This window comes from Oncorhynchus tshawytscha, linkage group LG02 (genome assembly GCF_018296145.1).
Source record: "Oncorhynchus tshawytscha isolate Ot180627B linkage group LG02, Otsh_v2.0, whole genome shotgun sequence".
Classification (NCBI taxonomy): domain Eukaryota; kingdom Metazoa; phylum Chordata; class Actinopteri; order Salmoniformes; family Salmonidae; genus Oncorhynchus; species Oncorhynchus tshawytscha.
Genome location: NC_056430.1, coordinates 2,200,968 through 2,224,606, shown reverse-complemented (window position 1 = coordinate 2,224,606; position 23,639 = coordinate 2,200,968). Strand labels below are relative to the sequence as shown.

The window sequence follows — 23,639 nt, the reverse complement described above, 5'->3', positions numbered from 1 at the left end:
AGTGTTGTGTTGGTACTATAACCATAGCATAACCAACAGATGACAGTGTTGTGTTGGTACTATAACCATAGCATAACCAACAGATGACAGTGTTGTGTTGGTACTATAACCATAGCATAACCAACAGATGACAGTGTTGTGTTGGTACTATAACCATAGCATAACCAACAGATGACAGTGTTGTGTTGGTACTATAACCATAGCATAACCAACAGGTGACAGTGTTGTGTTGGTACTATAACCATAGCATAACCAACAGATGACAGTGTTGTGTTGGTACTATAACCATAGCATAACCAACAGATGACAGTGTTGTGTTGGTACTATAACCATAGCATAACCAACAGATGACAGTGTTGTGTTGTTACTATAACCATAGCATAACCAACAGATGACAGTGTTGTGTTGGTACTATAACCATAGCATAACCAACAGATGACAGTGTTGTGTTGGTACTATAACCATAGCATAACCAACAGATAGTTGCTACTATAACCATAGCATAACCAACAGATGACAGTGTTGTGTTGCTACTATAACCATAGCATAACCAACAGATGACAGTGTTGTGTTGCTACTATAACCATAGCATAACCAACAGATGACAGTGTTGTGTTGCTACTATAACCATAGCATAACCAACAGATGACAGTGTTGTGTTGCTACTATAACCATAGCATAACCAACAGATGACAGTGTTGTGTTGCTACTATAACCATAGCATAACCAACAGATGACAGTGTTGTGTTGCTACTATAACCATAGCATAACCAACAGATGACAGTGTTGTGTTGCTACTATAACCATAGCATAACCAACAGATGACAGTGTTGTGTTGCTACTATAACCATAGCATAACCAACAGATGACAGTGTTGTGTTGCTACTATAACCATAGCATAACCAACAGATGACAGTGTTGTGTTGCTACTATAACCATAGCATAACCAACAGATGACAGTGTTGTGTTGCTACTATAACCATAGCATAACCAACAGATGACAGTGTTGTGTTGCTACTATAACCATAGCATAACCAACAGAAGACAGTGTTGTGTTGCTACTATAACCATAGCATAACCAACAGATGACAGTGTTGTGTTGGTACTATAACCATAGCATAACCAACAGATGACAGTGTTGTGTTGGTACTATAACCATAGCATAACCAACAGATGACAGTGTTGTGTTGGTACTATAACCATAGCATAACCAACAGATGACAGTGTTGTGTTGGTACTATAACCATAGCATAACCAACAGATGACAGTGTTGTGTTGGTACTATAACCATAGCATAACCAACAGATGACAGTGTTGTGTTGGTACTATAACCATAGCATAACCAACAGATGACAGTGTTGTGTTGGTACTATAACCATAGCATAACCAACAGATGACAGTGTTGTGTTGGTACTATAACCATAGCATAACCAACAGATGACAGTGTTGTGTTGGTACTATAACCATAGCATAACCAACAGATGACAGTGTTGTGTTGGTACAGATATAACCATAGCATAACCAACAGATGACAGTGTTGTGTTGGTACTATAACCATAGCATAACCAACAGATGACAGTGTTGTGTTGGTACTATAACCATAGCATAACCAACAGATGACAGTGTTGTGTTGGTACTATAACCATGGCATAACCAACAGATGACAGTGTTGTGTTGGTACTATAACCATGGCATAACCAACAGATGACAGTGTTGTGTTGGTACTATAACCATGGCATAACCAACAGATGACAGTGTTGTGTTGGTACTATAACCATGGCATAACCAACAGATGACAGTGTTGTGTTGGTACTATAACCATGGCATAACCAACAGATGACAGTGTTGTGTTGGTACTATAACCATGGCATAACCAACAGATGACAGTGTTGTGTTGGTACTATAACCATGGCATAACCAACAGATGACAGTGTTGTGTTGGTACTATAACCATGGCATAACCAACAGATGACAGGGTTGTGTTGGTACTATAACCATGGCATAACCAACAGATGACAGTGTTGTGTTGGTACTATAACCATGGCATAACCAACAGATGACAGGGTTGTGTTGGTACTATAACCATGGCATAACCAACAGATGACAGGGTTGTGTTGGTACTATAACCATGGCATAACCAACAGATGACAGGGTTGTGTTGGTACTATAACCATGGCATAACCAACAGATGACAGGGTTGTGTTGGTACTATAACCATGGCATAACCAACAGATGACAGGGTTGTGTTGGTACTATAACCATGGCATAACCAACAGATGACAGGGTTGTGTTGGTACTATAACCATGGCATAACCAACAGATGACAGGGTTGTGTTGGTACTATAACCATGGCATAACCAACAGATGACAGGGTTGTGTTGGTACTATAACCATGGCATAACCAACAGATGACAGGGTTGTGTTGGTACTATAACCGTGGCATAACCAACAGATGACAGGGTTGTGTTGGTACTATAACCATGGCATAACCAACAGATGACAGGGTTGTGTTGGTACTATAACCATGGCATAACCAACAGATGACAGGGTTGTGTTGGTACTATAACCATGGCATAACCAACAGATGACAGGGTTGTGTTGGTACTATAACCATGGCATAACCAACAGATGACAGGGTTGTGTTGGTACTATAACCATGGCATAACCAACAGATGACAGGGTTGTGTTGGTACTATAACCATGGCATAACCAACAGATGACAGGGTTGTGTTGGTACTATAACCATGGCATAACCAACAGATGACAGGGTTGTGTTGGTACTATAACCATGGCATAACCAACAGATGACAGGGTTGTGTTGGTACTATAACCATGGCATAACCAACAGATGACAGGGTTGTGTTGGTACTATAACCATGGCATAACCAACAGATGAGATGACAGATGGGTTGTGTTGGTACTATAACCTTGGCATAACCAACAGATGACAGGGTTGTGTTGGTACTATAACCATGGCATAACCAACAGATGACAGGGTTGTGTTGGTACTATAACCATGGCATAACCAACTGATGACAGGGTTGTGTTGGTACAATAACCATGGCATAACCAACAGATGACAGGGTTGTGTTGGTACTATAACCATGGCATAACTAACAGATGACAGTGTTGGTACTATAACCATAGCATAACAAACAGATGACAGTGTGTTGGTACTATAAATCCTGTTGGGGCTAGGGGGCAGCATTTTCACTTTTGGATGAAAGGCGTGCCCAGAGTAAACTGCCTCCTACTCTTTCCCAGATGGGAATATATGCATATTATTATTACTGGTGGATAGAAAACACTCTGAAGTTTCTAAAACTGTTTGAATTATGTATGTGAGTATAACAGAACTCATATGGCAGACAAAACCTGAGCAGAAATCCAAACAGGAAGTGAGAACTCAATTTAGAAAACAGTGTCATTTGATGTCCATCTTAGAACTCAAATCCTTCTGTTCACCTGATTTAGAATTCCTCACAATCAAATGTAGACCGCATTATCTACCTAGAGAATTCTCTTCGATTATAATCACAGCCGTATATATCCCCCCCCAAGCAGACACATCGATGGCTCTGAACAAACTTTATTTAACTCTCTGCAAACTGGAAACGATTTATCCGGAGGCTGCATTCATTGTAGCTGGGGATTTTAACAAGGCTAATCTGAAAACAAGACTCCCTAAATTTTATCAGCATATCGATTGCGCAACCAGGGGTGGAAAGACCCTGGATCATTGTTACTCTAACTTCCGCGACGCATATAAGGCCCTGCCCCACCCCCCTTTCGGAAAAGCTGACCACGACTCCATTTTGTTGATCCCTGCCTACAGACTAAAACAAGAAGCTCCCGCGCTGAGGTCTGTCCAACGCTGGTCCGACCAAGCTGACTCCACACTCCAAGACTGCTTCCATCACGTGGACTGGGAGATGTTTCGTATTGCGTCAGACAACAACATTGACGAATACGCTGATACGGTGTGCGAGTTCATTAGAACGTGCGTTGAAGATGTCGTTCCCATAGCAACGATTAAAACATTCCCTAACCAGAAACCGTGGATTGATGGCAGCATTCGTGTGAAACTGAAGGCACGAACCACTGCTTTTAATCAGGGCAAGGTGTCTGGTAACATGACTGAATACAAACAGTGCAGCTATTCCCTCCGCAAGGCTATCAAACAAGCTAAGCGCCAGTACAGAGACAAAGTAGAATCTCAATTCAACGGCTCAGACACAAGAGGCATGTGGCAGGGTCTACAGTCAATCACGGACTACAGGAAGAAACCCAGCCCAGTCACGGACCAGGATGTCTTGCTCCCAGGCAGACTAAATAACTTTTTTGCCCGCTTTGAGGACAATACAGTGCCACTGACACGGCCTGCAACGGAAACATGCGGTCTCTCCTTCACTGCAGCCGAAGTGAGTAAGACATTTAAACGTGTTAACCCTCGCAAGGCTGCAGGCCCAGACGGCATCCCCAGCCGCGCCCTCAGAGCATGCGCAGACCAGCTGGCCGGTGTGTTTACGGACATATTCAATCAATCCCTATACCAGTCTGCTGTTCCCACATGCTTCAAGAGGGCCACCATTGTTCCTGTTCCCAAGAAAGCTAAGGTAACTGAGCTAAACGACTACCGCCCGTAGCACTCACATCCGTCATCATGAAGTGCTTTGAGAGACTAGTCAAGGACCATATCACCTCCACCCTACCTGACACCCTTGACCCACTCCAATTTGCTTACCGCCCAAATAGGTCCACAGACGATGCAATCTCAACCACACTGCACACTGCCCTAACCCATCTGGACAAGAGGAATACCTATGTGAGAATGCTGTTCATCGACTACAGCTCAGCATTCAACACCATAGTACCCTCCAAGCTCGTCATCAAGCTCGAGACCCTGGGTCTCGACCCCGCCCTGTGCAACTGGGTACTGGACTTCCTGACGGGCCGCCCCCAGGTGGTGAGGGTAGGCAACAACATCTCCTCCCCGCTGATCCTCAACACTGGGGCCCCACAAGGGTGCGTTCTGAGCCCTCTCCTGTACTCCCTGTTCACCCACGACTGCGTGGCCATGCACGCCTCCAACTCAATCATCAAGTTTGCGGACGACACAACAGTGGTAGGCTTGATTACCAACAACGACGAGACGGCCTACAGGGAGGAGGTGAGGGCCCTCGGAGTGTGGTGTCAGGAAAATAACCTCACACTCAACGTCAACAAAACTAAGGAGATGATTGTGGACTTCAGGAAACAGCAGAGGGAACACCCCCATCCACATCGATGGAACAGTAGTGGAGAGGGTAGCAAGTTTTAAGTTCCTCGGCATACACATCACAGACAAACTGAATTGGTCCACTCACACAGACAGTATCGTGAGGAAGGCGCAGCAGCGCCTCTTCAACCTCAGGAGGCTGAAGAAATTCGGCTTGTCACCAAAAGCACTCACAAACTTCTACAGATGCACAATCGAGAGCATCCTGGCGGGCTGTATCACCGCCTGGTATGGCAACTGCACCGCCCTCAACCGTAAGGCTCTCCAGAGGGTAGTGAGGTCTGCACAACGCATCACCGGGGGCAAACTACCTGCCCTCCAGGACACCTACACCACCCGATGCTACAGGAAGGCCATAAAGATCATCAAGGACATCAACCACCCGAGCCACTGCCTGTTCACCCCGCTGCCATCCAGAAGGCGAGGTCAGTACAGGTGCATCAAAGCTGGGACCGAGAGACTGAAAAACAGCTTCTATCTCAAGGCCATCAGACTGTTAAACAGCCACCACTAACATTGAGTGGCTACTGCCAACACACTGTCAATGACACTGACTCTACTCCAGCCACTTTAATCATGGGAATTGATGGGAAATGATGTAAATATATCACTAGCCACTTTAAACAATGCTACCTTATATAATGTTACTTACCCTACATTGTTCATCTCATATGCATACGTTGATACTGTACTCTATATCATCGACTGCATCCTTATGTAATACATGTATCACTAGCCACTTTAACTATGCCACTTGGTTTACATACTTATCTCATATGTATATACTGTACTCGATATCATCTACTGTATCTTGCCTATGCTGCTCTGTACCATCACTCATTCATATATCCTTATGTACATATTCTTTATCCCCTTACACTGTGTATGACAGTAGTTTTTTTTTGGAATTGTTAGTTAGATTACTTGCTCGTTATTACTGCATTGTCGGAACTAGAAGCACAAGCATTTCGCTACACTCGCATTAACATCTGCTAACCATGTGTATGTGACAAATAAAAATTTGATTTGATTTGATATGGATGAGAATGCACTTCCTAGGGCTTCCACAAGATGTCAGTCTTTAGATTCTGGTTGTATGATTCTACTATGAAGGAGGGGCTCATAGCTCTTTGGGTGGGTGGTCTGGTAGAAAGCCTTGGTTTCATTCCGCGCGGTCACGAGTGTCCTTGCGTTCCAATGCCTTCAGACAATGAAATTCTCCGGTTGGAACCTTATTGCTGATTAATGTTTAAAACATCCTAAATATGGATTGCATACATCCATTTGACTTGTTTCTACGACCTGTAACTGAACTTTTTGAGTTTGTCTGGAGGAATTGCTCGTGCATTTTGAGGATGGAATGCTGGGCTGAACAAGCTAACAAGTGGCTAAAATATGGGCTTTTTGGAACTTTATGGAACACAGTCATTTGTCTAACTGGGATTCCTGGAACTGCCTTCTGATGAAGATATTCAAAGGTAAGTGAATATTTAGTGTTTTTTGTAGCTTCTGTTGACACCAAAATGGCGGCTATTTCTTTGGGTTCTGAGCGCCGTTCTCAGATTATTCTTTTTCAGTAAAAAAAAAAAATCTGACACAGCGGTTGCATAGAGGATACGTTTATCTTTAATTCTGTGAATAACCCTTGCATATTTTATCAATGTTTATTGTGAGTATTTCTGCAAAATCACTGGATGTTTTGGAATCAAAACATTAGTGCACGTAACGCTTCAACGGGGTTGCAGGGTAGCCTAGTGGTTAGAGCGTTGGACTAGTAACCGGAAGGTTGCAAGTTCAAATCCCCGAGCTGACAAGGTACAATTTTGTCAATCTGCCCCTGAACAGACAGTTAACCCACTGTTCCTAGGCCGTCAATGAAAATAAGAATTTGTTCTTAACTGACTTGCCTAGTTAAATAAAGGTAAAAAATGTAAACTGAATTTTTTTATATATCAAACAAAACACACAATACATGATGTCCTATGAGTGTCATCTGATGGAGATAATCAAAGGTTAGTGACTCATTTTATCTATATTTATGCAATCGTGATTGTGAAAATCGCTGTGTTTTTGAATTTAGTGGTCATCTAACGTAAATATATGTTGTGTTTTTGGTGTAAAACATTTAATAAAATTGGACACGATGTGTAGATTAACAAGATGTTTATCTTTCATTTGCTGTATTGGACTTGTTAATGTGTGAAAGTTACATATTTCTAAAGAATATTTTTCAGCTGAATGGGAGGGGGTGTGCCCCCTAGCCCCAACAGGTTTATAACCATAGCATAACTAACATGACAGTTGTGTTGGTCCTATAGCCATAGCATAACTAACATGACAGTTGTGTTGGTCCTATAGCCATAGCATAACTAACATGACAGTTGTGTTGGTCCTATAGCCATAGCATAACTAACATGACAGTTGTGTTGGTCCTATAGCCATAGCATAACTAACATGACAGTTGTGTTGGTCCTATAGCCATAGCATAAGAATTGCGATATTATGAAAGACCAGCTAGATCTACTGTCTACTATTTTATGACAGACCAGTTACATCTATCGTCTTTTTTAAATTACAACTGACCAGCTTATTCTACTGTCTCTATTAAATTACAACAGACAAGATAGATCTAGTGTCTCTATATTATGACAGAACAGCTACATCTACTGTCTCTAATATATTATGACAACAGCTACATCTACTGTCTCAATTATATTATGACAGAACAGCTACATCCAGTCTCTAATATATTATGACAGAACAGCTATATATTCTGTCTCATTTATATTATGACAGAAGATATAGAATGACTGTCTCTACTATATTATGAAATACCAACTACATCTACGGTCTACGGTAATTATTATAATATGACAGAACAGCTATATCTAAAATCTGTATTATATGACGACAGAGCAGCTGAATCTACTGTGTCTATTATATTTTGACAGACCAGCTAGATCTACTGTCTCTATTATATTATGACAGAGCAGCTAGATCTACTGTCTCTATTATATTATGACAGACCAGCTAGATCTACTGTCTCTATTATATGACGACAGACCAGCTAGATCTACTGTCTCTATTATATGACGACAGACCAGCTAGATCTACTTTCTCAATTATTTTGACAGACCAGATACAACTACTGTCATTATTATACTACGACATACCAGCTCTTTTTTTGTCTCAATGTTACAACACACAAGCTAGATCTACTGTCTCTATTGTATTATAACAGACCAGCTAGATCTACTGTCTATTATAATATGACAGACCAGCTAGATCTACACAGTGTCTCCTGACCCCTCCTGTCTCAGCCTCCAGTATTTATGCTGCAGTAGTTTGTGTCGGGGGGCTAGGGTCAGTTTGTTATATATTATATTATGACAGACCAGCTAGATCTACTGTCTCTATTATATTATGACAGACCAGCTAGATCTACTGTCTCTATTATATTATGACAGACCAGCTAGATCTACTTTTTCTATGATATTATGACAGACCAGCCAGATCTACTTTTTCTATGATATTATGACAGACCAGCCAGATCTACTGTCTCTCTTATATTACGACAGACCAGCTAGATATACTGTCTCTATTACATTATGACAGATCAGCTAGATCTACTGTCTCTACTATATTATGACAGACCAGCTGAATCTACTTTTTCTATTATATTATGACAGACCAGCTGAATCTACTTTTTCTATTATATTATGACAGACCAGCTAAATCTACTGTCTCTATTATATTATGACAGACCAGCTAGATCTACTGTCTCTATTATATTATGACATACCAGTTAGATCTACTGTCTCTATTATATGACAGACCAGCTAGATCTACTGCCTCTATTACATTATGACAGACCAGCTAGTTCTACTGTCTATATTATGACAGACCAGCTAGATCTACTGTCTCTGTTATATTATGACAGACCAGCTAGATCTACTGTCTCTATATTATGACAGACCAGCTAGATCTGCTGTCTATATTATATTATGACAGACCAGCTAGTTCTACTTTCTACCTGTTGGTGTTATGGTGATACTATTTATCAACCCTTCTACCTGCTGTTATGGTGATACTTGGCCAGGTCGATGAAGACGGCTGCACAGTACTGTCTTTTATCGATGGCGGTTATGATATTGTTTGGCTGAGGTGCACCTGTGACCGGCTCGGAAACCAGATTGCACAGCGGAGAAGGTACGGTGGGATTCGAGATGGTCAGTGATCTGTTTTTTGACTTGGCTTTCGAAGACCTTAGAGAGGCAGGGCAGGATGGATATAGGTCTGTAACAGTTTGGGTCCAGGGTGTCTCCCCCTTTGAAGAGGGGGATGACCACGGCAGCTTTCCAGTCCTTGGGGATCTCAAACGATATGAAAGAGAGGTTGAAAGGGCTGGTAATAGGGGTTGCGACAATGGCGGCGGATAGTTTCAGAAATAGAGGGTCCAGATTGTCAAGCCCAGCTGATTTGTACGGGTCCAAGTGTTGCAGCTCTTTCAGAACATCTGCTATCTGGATTTGGGTAAAGGAGAAGCCAGGGAGGCTTGGGCGAGTAGCTGGGGGGGGGGTGGAGCTGTTGGCCGAGGTTGGAGTAGCCAGGAGGAAGGCATGGCCAGCTGTTGAGAAATGCCTGTTGAAGTTTTCGATTATCATGGATTTATCGGTGGTGACCGTATTACCTAGCCTCAGTGCAGTGGGCAGCTGGGAGGAGGTGCTCTTGTTCTCCATGGACTTCACAGTGTCCCAGAACTTTTTGGAGTTAGTGCTATAGGATTCAAATTTTTGCCTGAAAAAGCTGACCTTTGCTTTCCTGACTGACTGCGTGTATTGGTTCCTGACTTCCCTGAACAGTTGCATATCGCGGGGACTATTCGATGCTATTGCAGTCCGCCACAGGATGTTTTTGTGCTGGTCGAGGGCAGTCAGGTCTGGAGTGAACCAAGGGCTATATCTGTTCTTAGTTCTGCATTTTTTGAACAGAGCATGCTTATCTAAGATGGTGAGGAAGTTACTTTTAAAGAATGACCAGGCATCCTCAACTGATGGGATCAATATCCTTCCAGGATACCGGGGCCAGGTCGATTAGAAAGGCCTGCTCGCAGAAGTGTTTTAGTGAGCGTTTGACAGTGAAGAGGGGTGGTCGTTTGACCGCGGACCCGTAGCGGATACAGGCAATGAGGCAGTGATCACTGAGATCCTGATTGAAGACAGCGGAGGTGTATTTGGAGGGCCAATTGGTCAGGATAACGTCTATGAGGGTGCCCTTGTTTACAGATTTAGGGTTGTACCCGGTGGGTTCCTTGATGATTTGTGTGAGATTGAGGGCATCTAGCTTAGATTGCAGGACTGCCGGGGTGTTAAGCATATCCCAGTTTAGGTCACATAACAAAACAAACTCTTGAAGCTAGATGGAGGGCGATCAATTCACAAAGAGGGGTCGGTACTATGTATCAACCTTTCTACCTGTTGTTATGGTGATACTATGTATCAACCTTTCTACCTGTTGTTGTTATGGTGATACGATGTATCCATCTTTCTACCTGTTGTTGATTACAGTAGACCAGCCTTTGGTTTCTTTGCACCTTTCGTGTGGAATGCAATGCACTTTACATTTGGAGGAGCTGTTGCCTCTAAGGCCTTTAAGACGGTTGTTAGGGCACCTTTTTACTGAAGAATGTCTGTTTTTATGATTGTGTTTTGCTTTTTGTGTATTGCTGTGTATAATAATGTGTTTTTTATTTTGTATATGAATGTGTAGTTTAATGTGTTTATTGTATTTTGATGTGTATTGTGTTGCAATACAGGGCTCATCTGGATAAGAGACCTTGGTCTCAGCACTGACTCCCTGTCTAAATAAAGACGCCTTGATCTCAGCACTGACTCCCTGTCTAAATAAAGAGACCTTGGTCTCAGCATTGACTCCCTGTCTAAATAAGGAGACCTTGGTCTCAGCATTGACTCCCTGTCTAAATAAGGAGACATTGGTCTCAGCATTATCTCAAATCAAATTTTATTTGTCACATACACATGGTTGGCAGATGTTAATGCGAGTGTAGCGAAATGCTTGTGCTTCTAGGCTGCTGTGTTCAGAGAGGTCGTAAATTCCTCGAAGAGATTATCTCCTCATGGCCAACGTATAGAGACAGAGTGAATGTTCATAGAGAACAAAGGAATTTCTTCCACCTCACAGAACTTGAGGTCTGAACAACATTTATGTTTTCTGGCGAAGGTATAAAAGATCGGTGAAGAATCCAGCTACGAACTGGTCCGTTTGGTACATTTTTGTGAAGCTCATGGGAGACGGTGCGCCTACCATAACGCTGTTTATATAATAGCCTCAGATATTAGGTTTACATCTAATTGTTGTATAAGATGAATGAGTGAGGATGATACTGTTTGTAAAATTGTGTAATGTGATTTTGGACTGTTTAATGAAGGAAACTAATTCCCTTTTGATGATACCAACAGACGACAGCAAATTGTAAGAAATGTTCAGTTCAACTGAAGAAAGGTAACGAGTGGAGGACAGAGGAGCCTCTTAAAGAAGAAGTAAGTTACAGGTCTGTGAGAGACAGAAATCTTGCTTGTTTGTAGGTTACCAAATACTTATTTTCCACCATAATTTGCAAATAAATTCATTAAAAATCCTACAATGTAATTTTCTGGATTTTTTTTCTCATTTTGTCTGTCATAGTTGAAGTGTACCTATGATGAAAATTACACTTATTCTCTCTCAACTTTTTAAGTGGGAGAACTTGCACAATTGGTGGCTGACTAAATACTGAGTGAGCATTCATGTGCAAAGGATTAGCATTTCAATTGTTATAATTATCAACTCTAGTGACTTCTCTGCTGACCTCTTTTGTCCACCAAGCCGCGATGCCAGTTTAGCCCACTAGGGCACATTCTCCTATCATTTCTTGTAACCATATTTACTTTGTGTGTGCACTTCTGTGATTGTTTAGTTAGTTAATAAATAAATGATTTAAGACAACTGATGTATGGATGACTCATCGTGAAGACTGAGTTTGTGCAGATAACCAACAATTTACGACGTTTGGAATGAGGCTAACGTGAGGTAAAGTAAATCATTAATTAATCAGAAGACTATTGATCAGATATGAAAATATCTGAAAGGTTATATTAGGAAATTATAACTATGTAATCTGAATATTTTCCTTGGTGCCCCGACTTCCTATTTAATTAAAGTTACATGATTAATCAGTTTAATCGCGCAATACTAATTACAGAGAATCTTTGGTAAAAACTAAGTCTTATTTTAATGATAGTAAAGACACGACAACATTATATTAAGTGGCATTGTTTAAAGTGGCTAGTGATACATGTATTACATAAAGATGCAGTAGATGGTATAGAGTACAGTATATACATATGAGATGAGTAATGTAGGGTATGTAAACATTATATTAAGTGGCATTGTTTAAAGTGGCTCGTGATAATTTTTTTATATGTATGGCAGCAGCCACTCAATGTTAGTGGTGGCTGTTTAATAACCTGTTGAGTGTAGGTGGCAGTATTTTGATTTTTGGATGAAAAACGTACCCAAATTTAACTGCGTATTTCTCAGGCCTAGAATCTAGAATATGCATATAATTGTCAGATTAGAATAGAAAACACTATAAAGTTTAAAGACTATTGTCTGTGAGCATAACAGAACTGATATTGCAGGTGAAAACCTGAGGAAAATTCAACCAGGAAGTGGCCTCTATTTTGAAAGCTCCATGTTCCATTGAATGCCTTCCCTCCATTTTAAGGGATATCAACCAGATTCCTTTTCCTATGGCTTTCCTATGTTGTGAACCGTCTTTAGACATAGTTTCAGGCTTTTATTTTGAAAAATGAGCGAGAAAGATCACATCGCGTCAGTGTATAGCTGCGTGTCCCCAGAATTTTGCTTGGCAAACAGTTTTGAGCAGCCATTGTGTCTCTCTCTCCTATTGACGAAGCTAAAGTATATTATCGATGATACAGTATATTGAAAAAACAGCCTGAGGCTTGATTATAAAAAACGTTTGACATGTTTCTGTGGACATTACGGATACTATTTGGAAATTTCGTGAGCATTCGCGCCTGTGGATTTCTGAACATAACGCGCCAAACAAATGAAGGTATTTTGGATATAAAAATAATCTTTATGGAACAAAAGGAACATTTAATATTTATTGTGTAACTGGGAGTCTCGTGAGTGCAAACATCCGAAGATCATCAAAGGTAAGCGATTTAATTTGTTGCTTTTCTGAATTTCGTGACCAATCTACTTGGCGGCTAGCTGTTCAACTGTTCTGCCTTCTTATTATTCGAACATGCTGATCATTTATGAACATTTGAACATCTTGGCCATGTTCTGTTATAATCTCCACCCGGCACAGCCAGAAGAGGACTGGCCACCCCACATATGCTCTCTAATTCTCTTTTTTTCTCTCTCGGAGGACCTAAGCCCTAGGACCATGCCCCAGGACTACCTGACATGATGACTCCTTGCTGTCCCCAGTCCATCTGACCGTGCTGCTGCTCCAGTTTCAACTGTTCTGCCTTATTATTATACGACCATGCTGGTCATTTATGAACATTTGAACATCTTGGCCATGTTCTGTTATAATCTCCACCCGGCACAGCCAGAAGAGGACTGGCCACCCCACATAGCCTGGTTCCTCTCTAGGTTTCTTCCTAGGTTTTGGCCTTTCTAGGGAGTTTTTCCTAGCCACCGTGCTTCTACACCTGCATTGCTTGCTGTTTGGGGTTTTAGGCTGGGTTTCTGTACAGCACTTTGAAATATCAGCTGATGTACGAAGGGCTATATAAATAAATTTGATTTGATTTGTAATATTTTGACTACTGAGAGAGATGTTCTTACATAAACGCTTGGATAGCTTTCGCCGAAAAGCTTTATTGAGATCTGATATGCCAGGTGGATTAACAACAAGCTAAGCTGTGTTTTGCTATATTGTACTTGTGAATTCATGAAAATTAAATATTTTTAGTAATTTAATTTGAAGTTGGCGCTCTGCAATCCAGCTGATGTTGACGTAAATAATCCCGCTAACGGGATGGGTGCATCAAGAAGTTTTAACAGTCTGATGGCCTTGAGAGAGAAGCTGTTTTTCAGTACCAGCTTTGATGCACCTGTACTGACCTCGCCTTCTGGATGATAGCGGGGTGAACAGGCAGTGGCTCAGGTGGTTGTTGTCCTTGATGGCCTTCCTGTGACATCGGGTGGTGTAGGTGTCCTGGAGGGCAGGTAGTTTGCCCCCGGTGATGCATTGTGCAGACCTCACTACCCTCTGGAGAGCCTTACGGCTGTGGCCGGAGCAGTTGCCGTACTAGTCGGTGATACAGCCCGTCAGGATGCTCTCGATTGTGCATCTGTAAAAGTTTGAGTGCTTTTGGTGACAAGCCGAATTTCTTCAGCCTCCTGAGGTTGAAGAGGCGCTGCTGCTCCTTCTTCCCCACGCTGTCTGTGTGGGTGGAGCAATTTAGTTTGTCCATGATGTGTACGCCGAGGAACTTAAAACATTCTACCCTCTCCACTACTGTCCCGTCGATGTGGATAGGGGGGTGCTCCCTCTTTCCTGAAGTCCACAATCATCTCCTTTGTTTTGTTGATGTTGAGTGTGAGGTTATTTTCCTGACACCACACTCCGAGGGCCTCCTCCCTGTAGGCCGTCTCGTCGTTGTTGGTAATCAAGCCTACCACTGTAGTGTCGTCTGCAAACTTGATGATTGAGTTGGAGGCGTGCGTGGCCACGCAGTCGTGGGTGAACTAGGAGTAAAGGAGAGGGCTCAGAACGCACTCTTGTGGGGCCCCTGTGTTGAGGATCAGCAGGGGTGGAGATGTTGTTGCCTACCCTCACCATCTGGGGGCGGCCCATCAGGAAGTCCAGTACCCAGTTAAACAAGGCGGAGTTGAGACCCAGGGTCTCGAGCTTGATGACGAGTTTGGAGGGTACTATGGTGTTAAATGCCGAGCTGTAGTCGATGAACAGCATTCTCACAAAGGTATTCCTCTTGTCCAGATGGGTTAGGGCAGTGTGGTTGCGATTGCATCTGTGGACCAATTGGGGCAGTAAGCAAATTGGAGTTGGTCTAGGGTGTCAGGTAGGGTGGAGGTGATATGGTCCTTGACTAGTCTCTCAAAGCACTTCATGATGACGGAAGTGAGTGCTACGGGGCGGTAGTCGTAGTTAGCTTGCCTGGGAACAGGAACAATGGTGGCCCTCTTGAAGCATGTGGGAACACCTTGCCCTGGTTAAAATCAGTGATTCGCGCGAATGCTGCCATCTAAATAAAGACACCTTGGTCTCAGCACTGACTCCCTGTCTAAATAAAGACACCTTGGTCTCAGCATTGACTCCCTGTCTAAATAAAGACACCTTGGTCTCAGCATTGACTCCCTGTCTAAATAAAGACACCTTGGTCTCAGCATTGACTCCCTGTCTAAATTGACACCTTGGTCTCAGCACTGACTCCCTGTCTAAATAAAGACACCTTGGTCTCAGCATTGACTCCCTGTCTAAATAAAGACACCTTATTACTGCATTGTCAGAACTATAAACACAAGCATTTCACTACACTCGCATTAACATCTGCTTACCATGTGTTTGTGACAAATAAAGTTTGGTCTCAGCATCGACTCTGTCAAAATAAATATTTGGGGTTTTAGGCTGGATTTCTGTATATGCACTACAATTGCTGATGTAGAAGGGCTTTATAAATAAATACATTTGTTTGATTGATTCCAAAACAAAGCTTTTTCGATCCCTACCTCACTTCCGCCCAACTCCCAGTCCATATTTAGTTGTCATTACTGCAAGCAATCAGGGTTCTTGGTTTGTGTTGGACACGTTAGAGCATCCTTCCCTCCATCCCACTCACCTCTCTGGTCCAGGCTGCTCCATATACAGGCCTAGCTAGTCATGACTGTGAGCAGTGAGGGGTCTGTGTGTGTTGGTGAACAGGGAAACTGCTGGACAGTACACAGATGATTGGTCTGACACATTCTGTTGATCTAATAAGAAACGTAATGAAAAACAAACCATGGACTAAAATAAGTTCCAGTACTTGTGCTGTTTATATTTAGTAGCCGGAACTACACCTTTATTCTATCATAGGCAGTAGAAAATCTGAGGTACTCTGTACTGGTGAGTTCCGGCCCAATTCAATGCTGGGTTAGAGAGTACCGGTGTGTTCCGGCCCAATTCAACACTGGGTTAGAGAGTACCCTCCAACCAACCACCTTATTAAAGACCCTCCAACCAACCACCTTATTAAAGACCCCTCCAACCAACCACCTTATTAAAGACTCCTCCAACCAACCACCTTATTGAAGACCCACTACAACCAACCACCTTATTAAAAGACCCCTCCAACCAACCACCTTATTAAAGACTCCTCCAACCAACCACCTTAAAGACTCCTCCAACCAACCACCTTAAAGACCCACTACAACCAACCACCTTATTAAAGACCCTCCAACCCCTCCAGCCAACCACCTTATTAAAGACCCTCCAACCCCTCCAACCAACCACCTTATTAAAGACTCCTCCAACCAACCACCTTAAAGACTCCTCCAACCAACCACCTTATTAAAGACCCTCCGACCCCCTCCAACCAACCACCTTAAAGACCCTCCAACCAACCACCTTATTAAAGACCCTCCGACCAACCACCTTATTAAAGACTCCTCCAACCAACCAACCACTTTTTTAAAGACCCTCCAACCAACCACCTTATTAAAGACCTACTACAACCAACCACGTTATTAAAGGCCTTCCAACCCCCTCCAACCAACCACCTAATTAAAGACCCTCCAACCAACCACCTTATTAAAGACCCTCCAACCAACCACCTTATTAAAGACCCTCCAACCAACCACCTTATTAAAGACCCACTACAACCAACCACCTTATTAAAGACCCCTCCAACCAACCACTTATTAAAGACCCACTACAACCAACCACCTTATTAAAGACCCTCCAACCCCATCCAACCAACCACCTTATTAAAGACCCCTCCAACCAACCACTTATTAAAGACCCACTACAACCAACCACCTTATTAAAGACCCTCCAACCCCATCCAACCAACCACCTTATTAAAGACCCTCCAACCCCTCCAACCAACCACCTTAAAGACCCTCCAACCAACCACCTTATTAAAGACCCTCCGACCAACCACCTTATTAAAGACTCTCCAACCAACCACCTTATTAAAGACTCCTCCAACCAACCACCTTATTAAAGACCCACTACAACCAACCACCTTATTAAAAGACCCCTCCAACCAACCACCTTATTAAAGACTCCTCCAACCAACCACCTTAAAGACTCCTCCAACCAACCACCTTAAAGACCCACTACAACCAACCACCTTATTAAAGACCCTCCAACCCCCTCCAACCAACCACCTTATTAAAGACCCTCCAACCCCTCCAACCAACCACCTTAAAGACCCTCCAACCAACCACCTTATTAAAGACCCTCCGACCAACCACCTTATTAAAGACTCCTCCAACCAACCAACCACCTTATTAAAGACCCTCCAACCAACCAACCACTTTTTTAAAGACCCTCCAACCAACCACCTTATTAAAGACCTACTACAACCAACCATGTTATTAAAGACCTTCCAACCCCTCCAACCAACCACCTTATTAAAGACCCACTACAACCAACCACCTTATTAAAGACCCCTCCAACCAACCACTTATTAAAGACCCACTACAACCAACCACCTTAAAGACTCCTCCAACCAACCACCTTAAAGACCCACTACAACCAACCACCTTATTAAAGACCCTCCAACCCCCTCCAACCAACCACCTTATTAAAGACACTACAACAACAGCAGTTCTTAAAAAGTCAACTTGTATTGTGCAGACGATAAATAGTGCTTACAAAGGTGCTTTAGACCACGTGTTAAACTCATTCCACGGGTGGCTGTGTCTCTGAAGGTTCTCTCTCCACCCTTGTACTTGATTGATGAATTAAGGTCACTATTTAGGTCTTAATTGAAAGGAAAAAACAAAAACCTGCAGACACTCGGCCCACCGTGGAATGAGCTTGATACCCCTGCTTTAGACAGACATGGTTACCAACAACATTAATAACACTGTCAGCCCATAGAGAGAGATGCCTGGGTGCTGGAGGGGAGACTAGCATTTAGGGTCGCAAAATCCTGTCACTTTCCCAAAATCCCCAGGTTTTCCAGAAATCCTGGTTAGAGATTCCTGGAATCAGGAGAGAATAAATTAAGCATAAAATCCTGAAACCCTCCAACTGGAATTTTCTGGAATTTTGCAGCCTTTAACTAGCGTTTCTGAAGAGGAGAGGAAAGGGTTCGTTGGTCACATGCACCACATCCTTTGTCTGCCATCGTTCTTTCAGCTTTCAAAGAGTCTGTTATAAAATAAGGAATAAGGTGCCATTTGGGACGCATTCCAATGTGTCTCCTCCGTCCTCTAAGATGGAGAAACAAGGTGTTGAGGAAAATTTTCAGATGGTCCTCTGAAGGAGATATGCTGTTTCCTCCAAGCAGGTTGGAGGAGGAACCAGCCTGATCGCTGCCTTCACCATTCTGTCTCACTGCACTTATCCGTCTAGTCTTTATCCAATAGGTGTTTGGAATACATCGGAAAATGACTGATCCAATCAGATTCCTCTCAGAAACAGTGATTGGTTGAAGTTGATGCAATCGCTGATAAGTACGTTTTGAATACTGCCTCTCGTCACAGACATAGGCTCAAACTGAGGAGGAATGTGAGGTTGGTGCGTGAAGTGAAATAGAATGGTGAATGCAGCGATCAGGCTGGTTCCTCCAGGTTGGAGGCTCCTCGTAGTTCCTCCTGTGGCTGATCCAAGGATCCACTATGAAACCAGACCCCAAGCACTCACAGTCAACATTATTTATTTCAGTTTATTCCACAGCAGCAGTCTCAGGGATGTACTCTTTCATCCTTTAGCCTTCTTCGTAGGTTTCTTTTTAACCTTCACCACACCAAGAGAAATTCTGAGAAACATTTGTTGCATGGCAATAGTTTTCTGATTCTTTTAGACTGCTGGTATGGAGTGAATCGAGAGAAACAACTCGTGAACTAACAAGTGCTGTCATCTTTTTCATTCATCTTTTTCTCATTGGTTGACGTCTAGGAGAAAGCGACCAGAGACGTTTTGATAGCTCCTTTAAGAGAATATCAGTCTGATGTCTCCTGTGATCTTTCCTGGGCGCCAGCTCTAGAGACATAGCCTCCATGGTGACACACAGAGAGACAGACAGCCTCCAAGTTGGCACAAAGACAGACAGATATCTGTAGGTCGAACATCCGGGAACTAGCCCACATATCAAGACAGGACAGTCTGGGGCCGTGGGTAGGAACCTGGGAACACTGTCATATGGTCTTCACTGATAATTGGACCACCCAGCTTCTGCAGAAGAAACCACCACTACACTACGGCCGATGGAACCTAGAAACAGGAGAGAGCAGAGAGAGAGAGGAAAGAGAAAGAGAAGAGGAGAAGAAAGAGAGGGCAGTCAGTGTTAGATGAACTGATCCATTCCCAGAAATACATCAATCAGACACCTATTAATAACTGAATGGACTGAAGGTGATCTATTAATAACTGAATGGACTGAAGGTGATCTATTAATAACTGAACGGACGGAAGGTGATCTATTAATAACTGAACGGACTGAAGGTGATCTATTAATAACTGAACGGACGGAAGGTGATCTATTAATAACTGAATGGACTGAAGGTGATCTATTAATAACTGAACGGACGGAAGGTGATCTATTAATAACTGAACGGACTGAAGGTGATCTATTAATAACTGAACGGACTGAAGGTGATCTATTAATAACTGAACGGACTGAAGGTGATCTATTAATAACTGAACGGACGGAAGGTGATCTATTAATAACTGAACGGACGGAAGGTGATCTATTAATAACTGAATGGACTGAAGGTGATCTACTAATAACTGAACGGACGGAAGGTGATCTATTAATAACTGAACGGACGGAAGGTGATCTATTAATAACTGAACGGACGGAAGGTGATCTATTAATAACTGAATGGACTGAAGGTGCTCTGTCCTCAGTGCTGGACAGAAACTGAATAGAATAGTTAGGTAATGGTCATCTGTGGAGAAGCAATCCAGGATTTTGTAACTGTGTCAGATAGAAAGGGGGTATAGCGACAGCAGAGGAGGGGAGTGGAGAGCTCAGACTAACTCCCTCTGTAGAGGAGGGGAGCAGGCCAGACCCTGAACAGTCTAGGATAGTAAAACCAAAAGCACACACACACACACACACAAAACCACCACACATACCTCGTCAGGTGCTTGCTGGAATTGTGAACCTCCATTTCGTTACTCTTGAACTCATTCAGCTCCTTCCTTATTGCTGCCTGGGGAACACATCAACAACAACCATGTCAACAACAACAGTTGGTAGAGGTAAAAACAGGAGCTCAGCTGTTTATGTGTGTCTGTGCGAGTTGAGCTGACCTTGTCTGAAGCAGACAGCCTGGTCCAGGGTTTGTCTGCCCTGCGGTCGTAGTCCTGAGCCTTGGCCACCTCGACATAGTCACTGAAACGAATCAGTATCTTCCTGTCCCTTAACTCATCTACTGTAGGACGCTGGTTCAACTTCCTGTTGAGTCTCTGTTTGATCTCCCTCCTCTCCTCCTGCTCTGACTGGTCATTCCTCTCTGGAGATGAAACAGGAAGAACAACAGGTCAGAAACACAGTACAGGAGGAGAGAGATGGAGGGAGGAGAGAAATGGAGGGAGGAGAGAGATGGAGAGAGGACAGAGATGGAGAGATGGAGAAATGGAGGGAGGAGAGAGATGGAGAAATGGAGGGAGGAGAGAGATGGACGAGATAGATGGAGGGAGGAGATAGATGGAGGAAGATGGAGGAGACAGATGGAGAAGAGATGGGAGGAGGAAGATGGAGGAGACAGATGGAGAAGAGATGGAGGAGACAGATGGAGAAGAGATGGAGGAGACAGATGGAGAAGTGATGGAGGAGACAGATGGAGAAGAGATGGAGGAGACAGATGGAGAAGAGATGGAGGAGACAGATGGAGAAGTGATGGAGGAGACAGATGGAGAAGAGATGGAGGAGACAGATGGAGAAGAGATGGAGGATACAGATGGAGAAGAGATGGAGGAGACAGATGGAGAAGAGATGGAGGAGCGATGGAGGGAGGAGAGAGCTGTAGAGATGGAGGAGAGCGATGGAGAAGAGAGAGATGGAGAAGAGAGAGAGATGAGAGATGGATAGAGGAAAGAGGTGGTGGAGAGAGATAGAGAGATGGAGAGAGAGATGGAGGGAGGAGAGAGGGGAGTAGGATAGTCTACATTGACCCGTGCATTCCATCTTGTTGTCATGGTGATGTAGTTATGATCATCCATACTGTCTGATCACTGACATTGATCTGAGACTGGACCCTGACATTGATCTGACAACTGGACCCTGACATTGATCTGACAACTGGACACTGACATTGATCTGACAACTGGACCCTGACATTGATCTGACAACTGGACCCTGACATTGATCTGACAACTGGACCCTGACATTGATCTGACAACTGGACCCTGACATTGATCTGACAACTGGACCCTGACATTGATCTGACAACTGATTCCCCTAACCCGAACGACGCTAGGCCAATTGTACCCCGCTTCACGGTTGCGGCCGGCTGCAACACAGGCCGGGATCGAACCCGGGTCTTTAGTGACGCCTCAAGCACTGCAATGCAGTGCCTTATCCGGAGGCCCTAACAAAGTTGTTTTAAATTGTTTCATTTTTTTAAAAGAAACAAATGGAGTATAAACTGTAGTGTCGTAGTTCCATGCAACATGTATTCATCACCATGGCAATACATTCAACACTGAAGTAATTTAGACATTTAGTCATGTTGCGATGAAGCCCACCCGGCTCATCTGGAGAGTCAATACAGACAGTGGGACAGTTTCACTTATTAAAACTGATAATAAACTATGATCCCTTATAAAGGATCATATTTGTTATATCGTCTCGTTTTAATCGATTATAAACTATGTATCATGATCCAATACTCACGTTTGAGGATGTTCCGACTCTCCAACTCCTCTACCGCGGGTCTCTGGCTCAGCCGCCTGCGGAAAAACACTAGAATCACGTTCTGAACCATGATGTTGTTGTCTGGTCCACCCCGGGCCTCCAGTCAGGTCACAGTCTCTGACAGACTGACAGTCTCTACTAGCAGCAGCAGAGGTCAAAGATGTCTGAGTCCGCGTGCAGAACCGCTCCAGGATCTACACTTCCTAGTTACCATCTGGAGTCTAGAAACCCTCTTCTGTGACTGAACCGAGAGCGCCTCCACATCGGGGTAGAATGCAAGGCGCGTTTTATCACGTTTCAAACACAAAGTCACGATTGCAGAATATTTGTCCAGTTTTAGAGCGTTCTTTTCCCTTCAATAAATATTTCCCAAGTGCAAGATAAAACAGTAAGGATAGTTTGAGCGCAACTGGAAAGTAAAATGATAAATCTGTATGATCCTGTCCAGGTAGATGAAGGACTGAGCTCAGTTAGTGTCTGTAGCAGAATGCGGAGTGTCCTGCTCGGTTCTCTCCTCTAACTATTCTGTCTGGCTACTGACGCTGTGCTGTCCGATGTAGTGGAGTAAAGTGCTTAGGCAAAAATACTTTAAAGTACTACTTAAGTCTTTTTTTGTCTGTACTTTACTATTTATATATTTTTGACAACTTTTACTTTACATTTCTAAAGAAAATAATGTACGTTTAACTCCATACTGTTTTCCTGACATCCTAAAGTACTCATTACGTTTTGAATGCTGAGCAGAAAATACAAATTGGCCAATTCACGCATTTATCAAGAGAACATTCCTGGTCGTCCATACTACCTAATCTGGCAGATTCATTAAACACAACTCCTTCGTTTGTAAATTATGTCTAAGTGTTGGAGTCCTGTCCCTGGTTCTGTCCCTGTTCTGGTCCTGGTCCTGTCCCTGGTTCTGTCCCTCTTCTGGTCCTGTCCCTGTTTCTGTCCCTCTTCAGGTCCTGTCCCTGGTTCTGTCCCTCTTCTGGTCCTGTCCCTGTTTCTGTCCCTCTTCTGGTCCTGTCCCTCTTCAGGTCCTGTCCCTGGTTCTGTCCCTCTTCAGGTCCTGTCCCTGGTTCTGTCCCTCTTCTGGTTCTGTCCCTCTTCAGGTCCTGTCCCTGGTTCTGTCCCTCTTCAGGTCCTGTTCTGGTCTGGTCCTGTCCTGTTCAGGTCCTGTCCCTGGTTCTGTCCCTCTTCTGGTCCTGTCCAGGTCCTGTCCC

The 23,639-nt window shown here is 43.3% G+C and overlaps 1 protein-coding gene across 1 annotated transcript in view; it reads right to left on the bottom strand.

The window, feature by feature from the left end:
• Nucleotides 1-18,110: 18,110 nt before the first annotated feature.
• LOC112237607 (phosphatase and actin regulator 3-like) overlaps nt 18,111-23,639 on the bottom strand; it is a 90,525-nt gene continuing 84,996 nt past the window's right edge. The window contains exons 9-12 of the mRNA XM_042329559.1: nt 22,399-22,454; nt 20,814-21,016; nt 20,637-20,713; nt 18,111-19,769 (exon numbers count right to left, since the gene is read on the bottom strand). Of these exons, the coding sequence (XP_042185493.1) occupies nt 19,754-19,769; nt 20,637-20,713; nt 20,814-21,016; nt 22,399-22,454 (352 nt within the window). The 3' untranslated portion in view covers nt 18,111-19,753. The remainder of the gene's footprint in view (nt 19,770-20,636; nt 20,714-20,813; nt 21,017-22,398; nt 22,455-23,639) is intronic.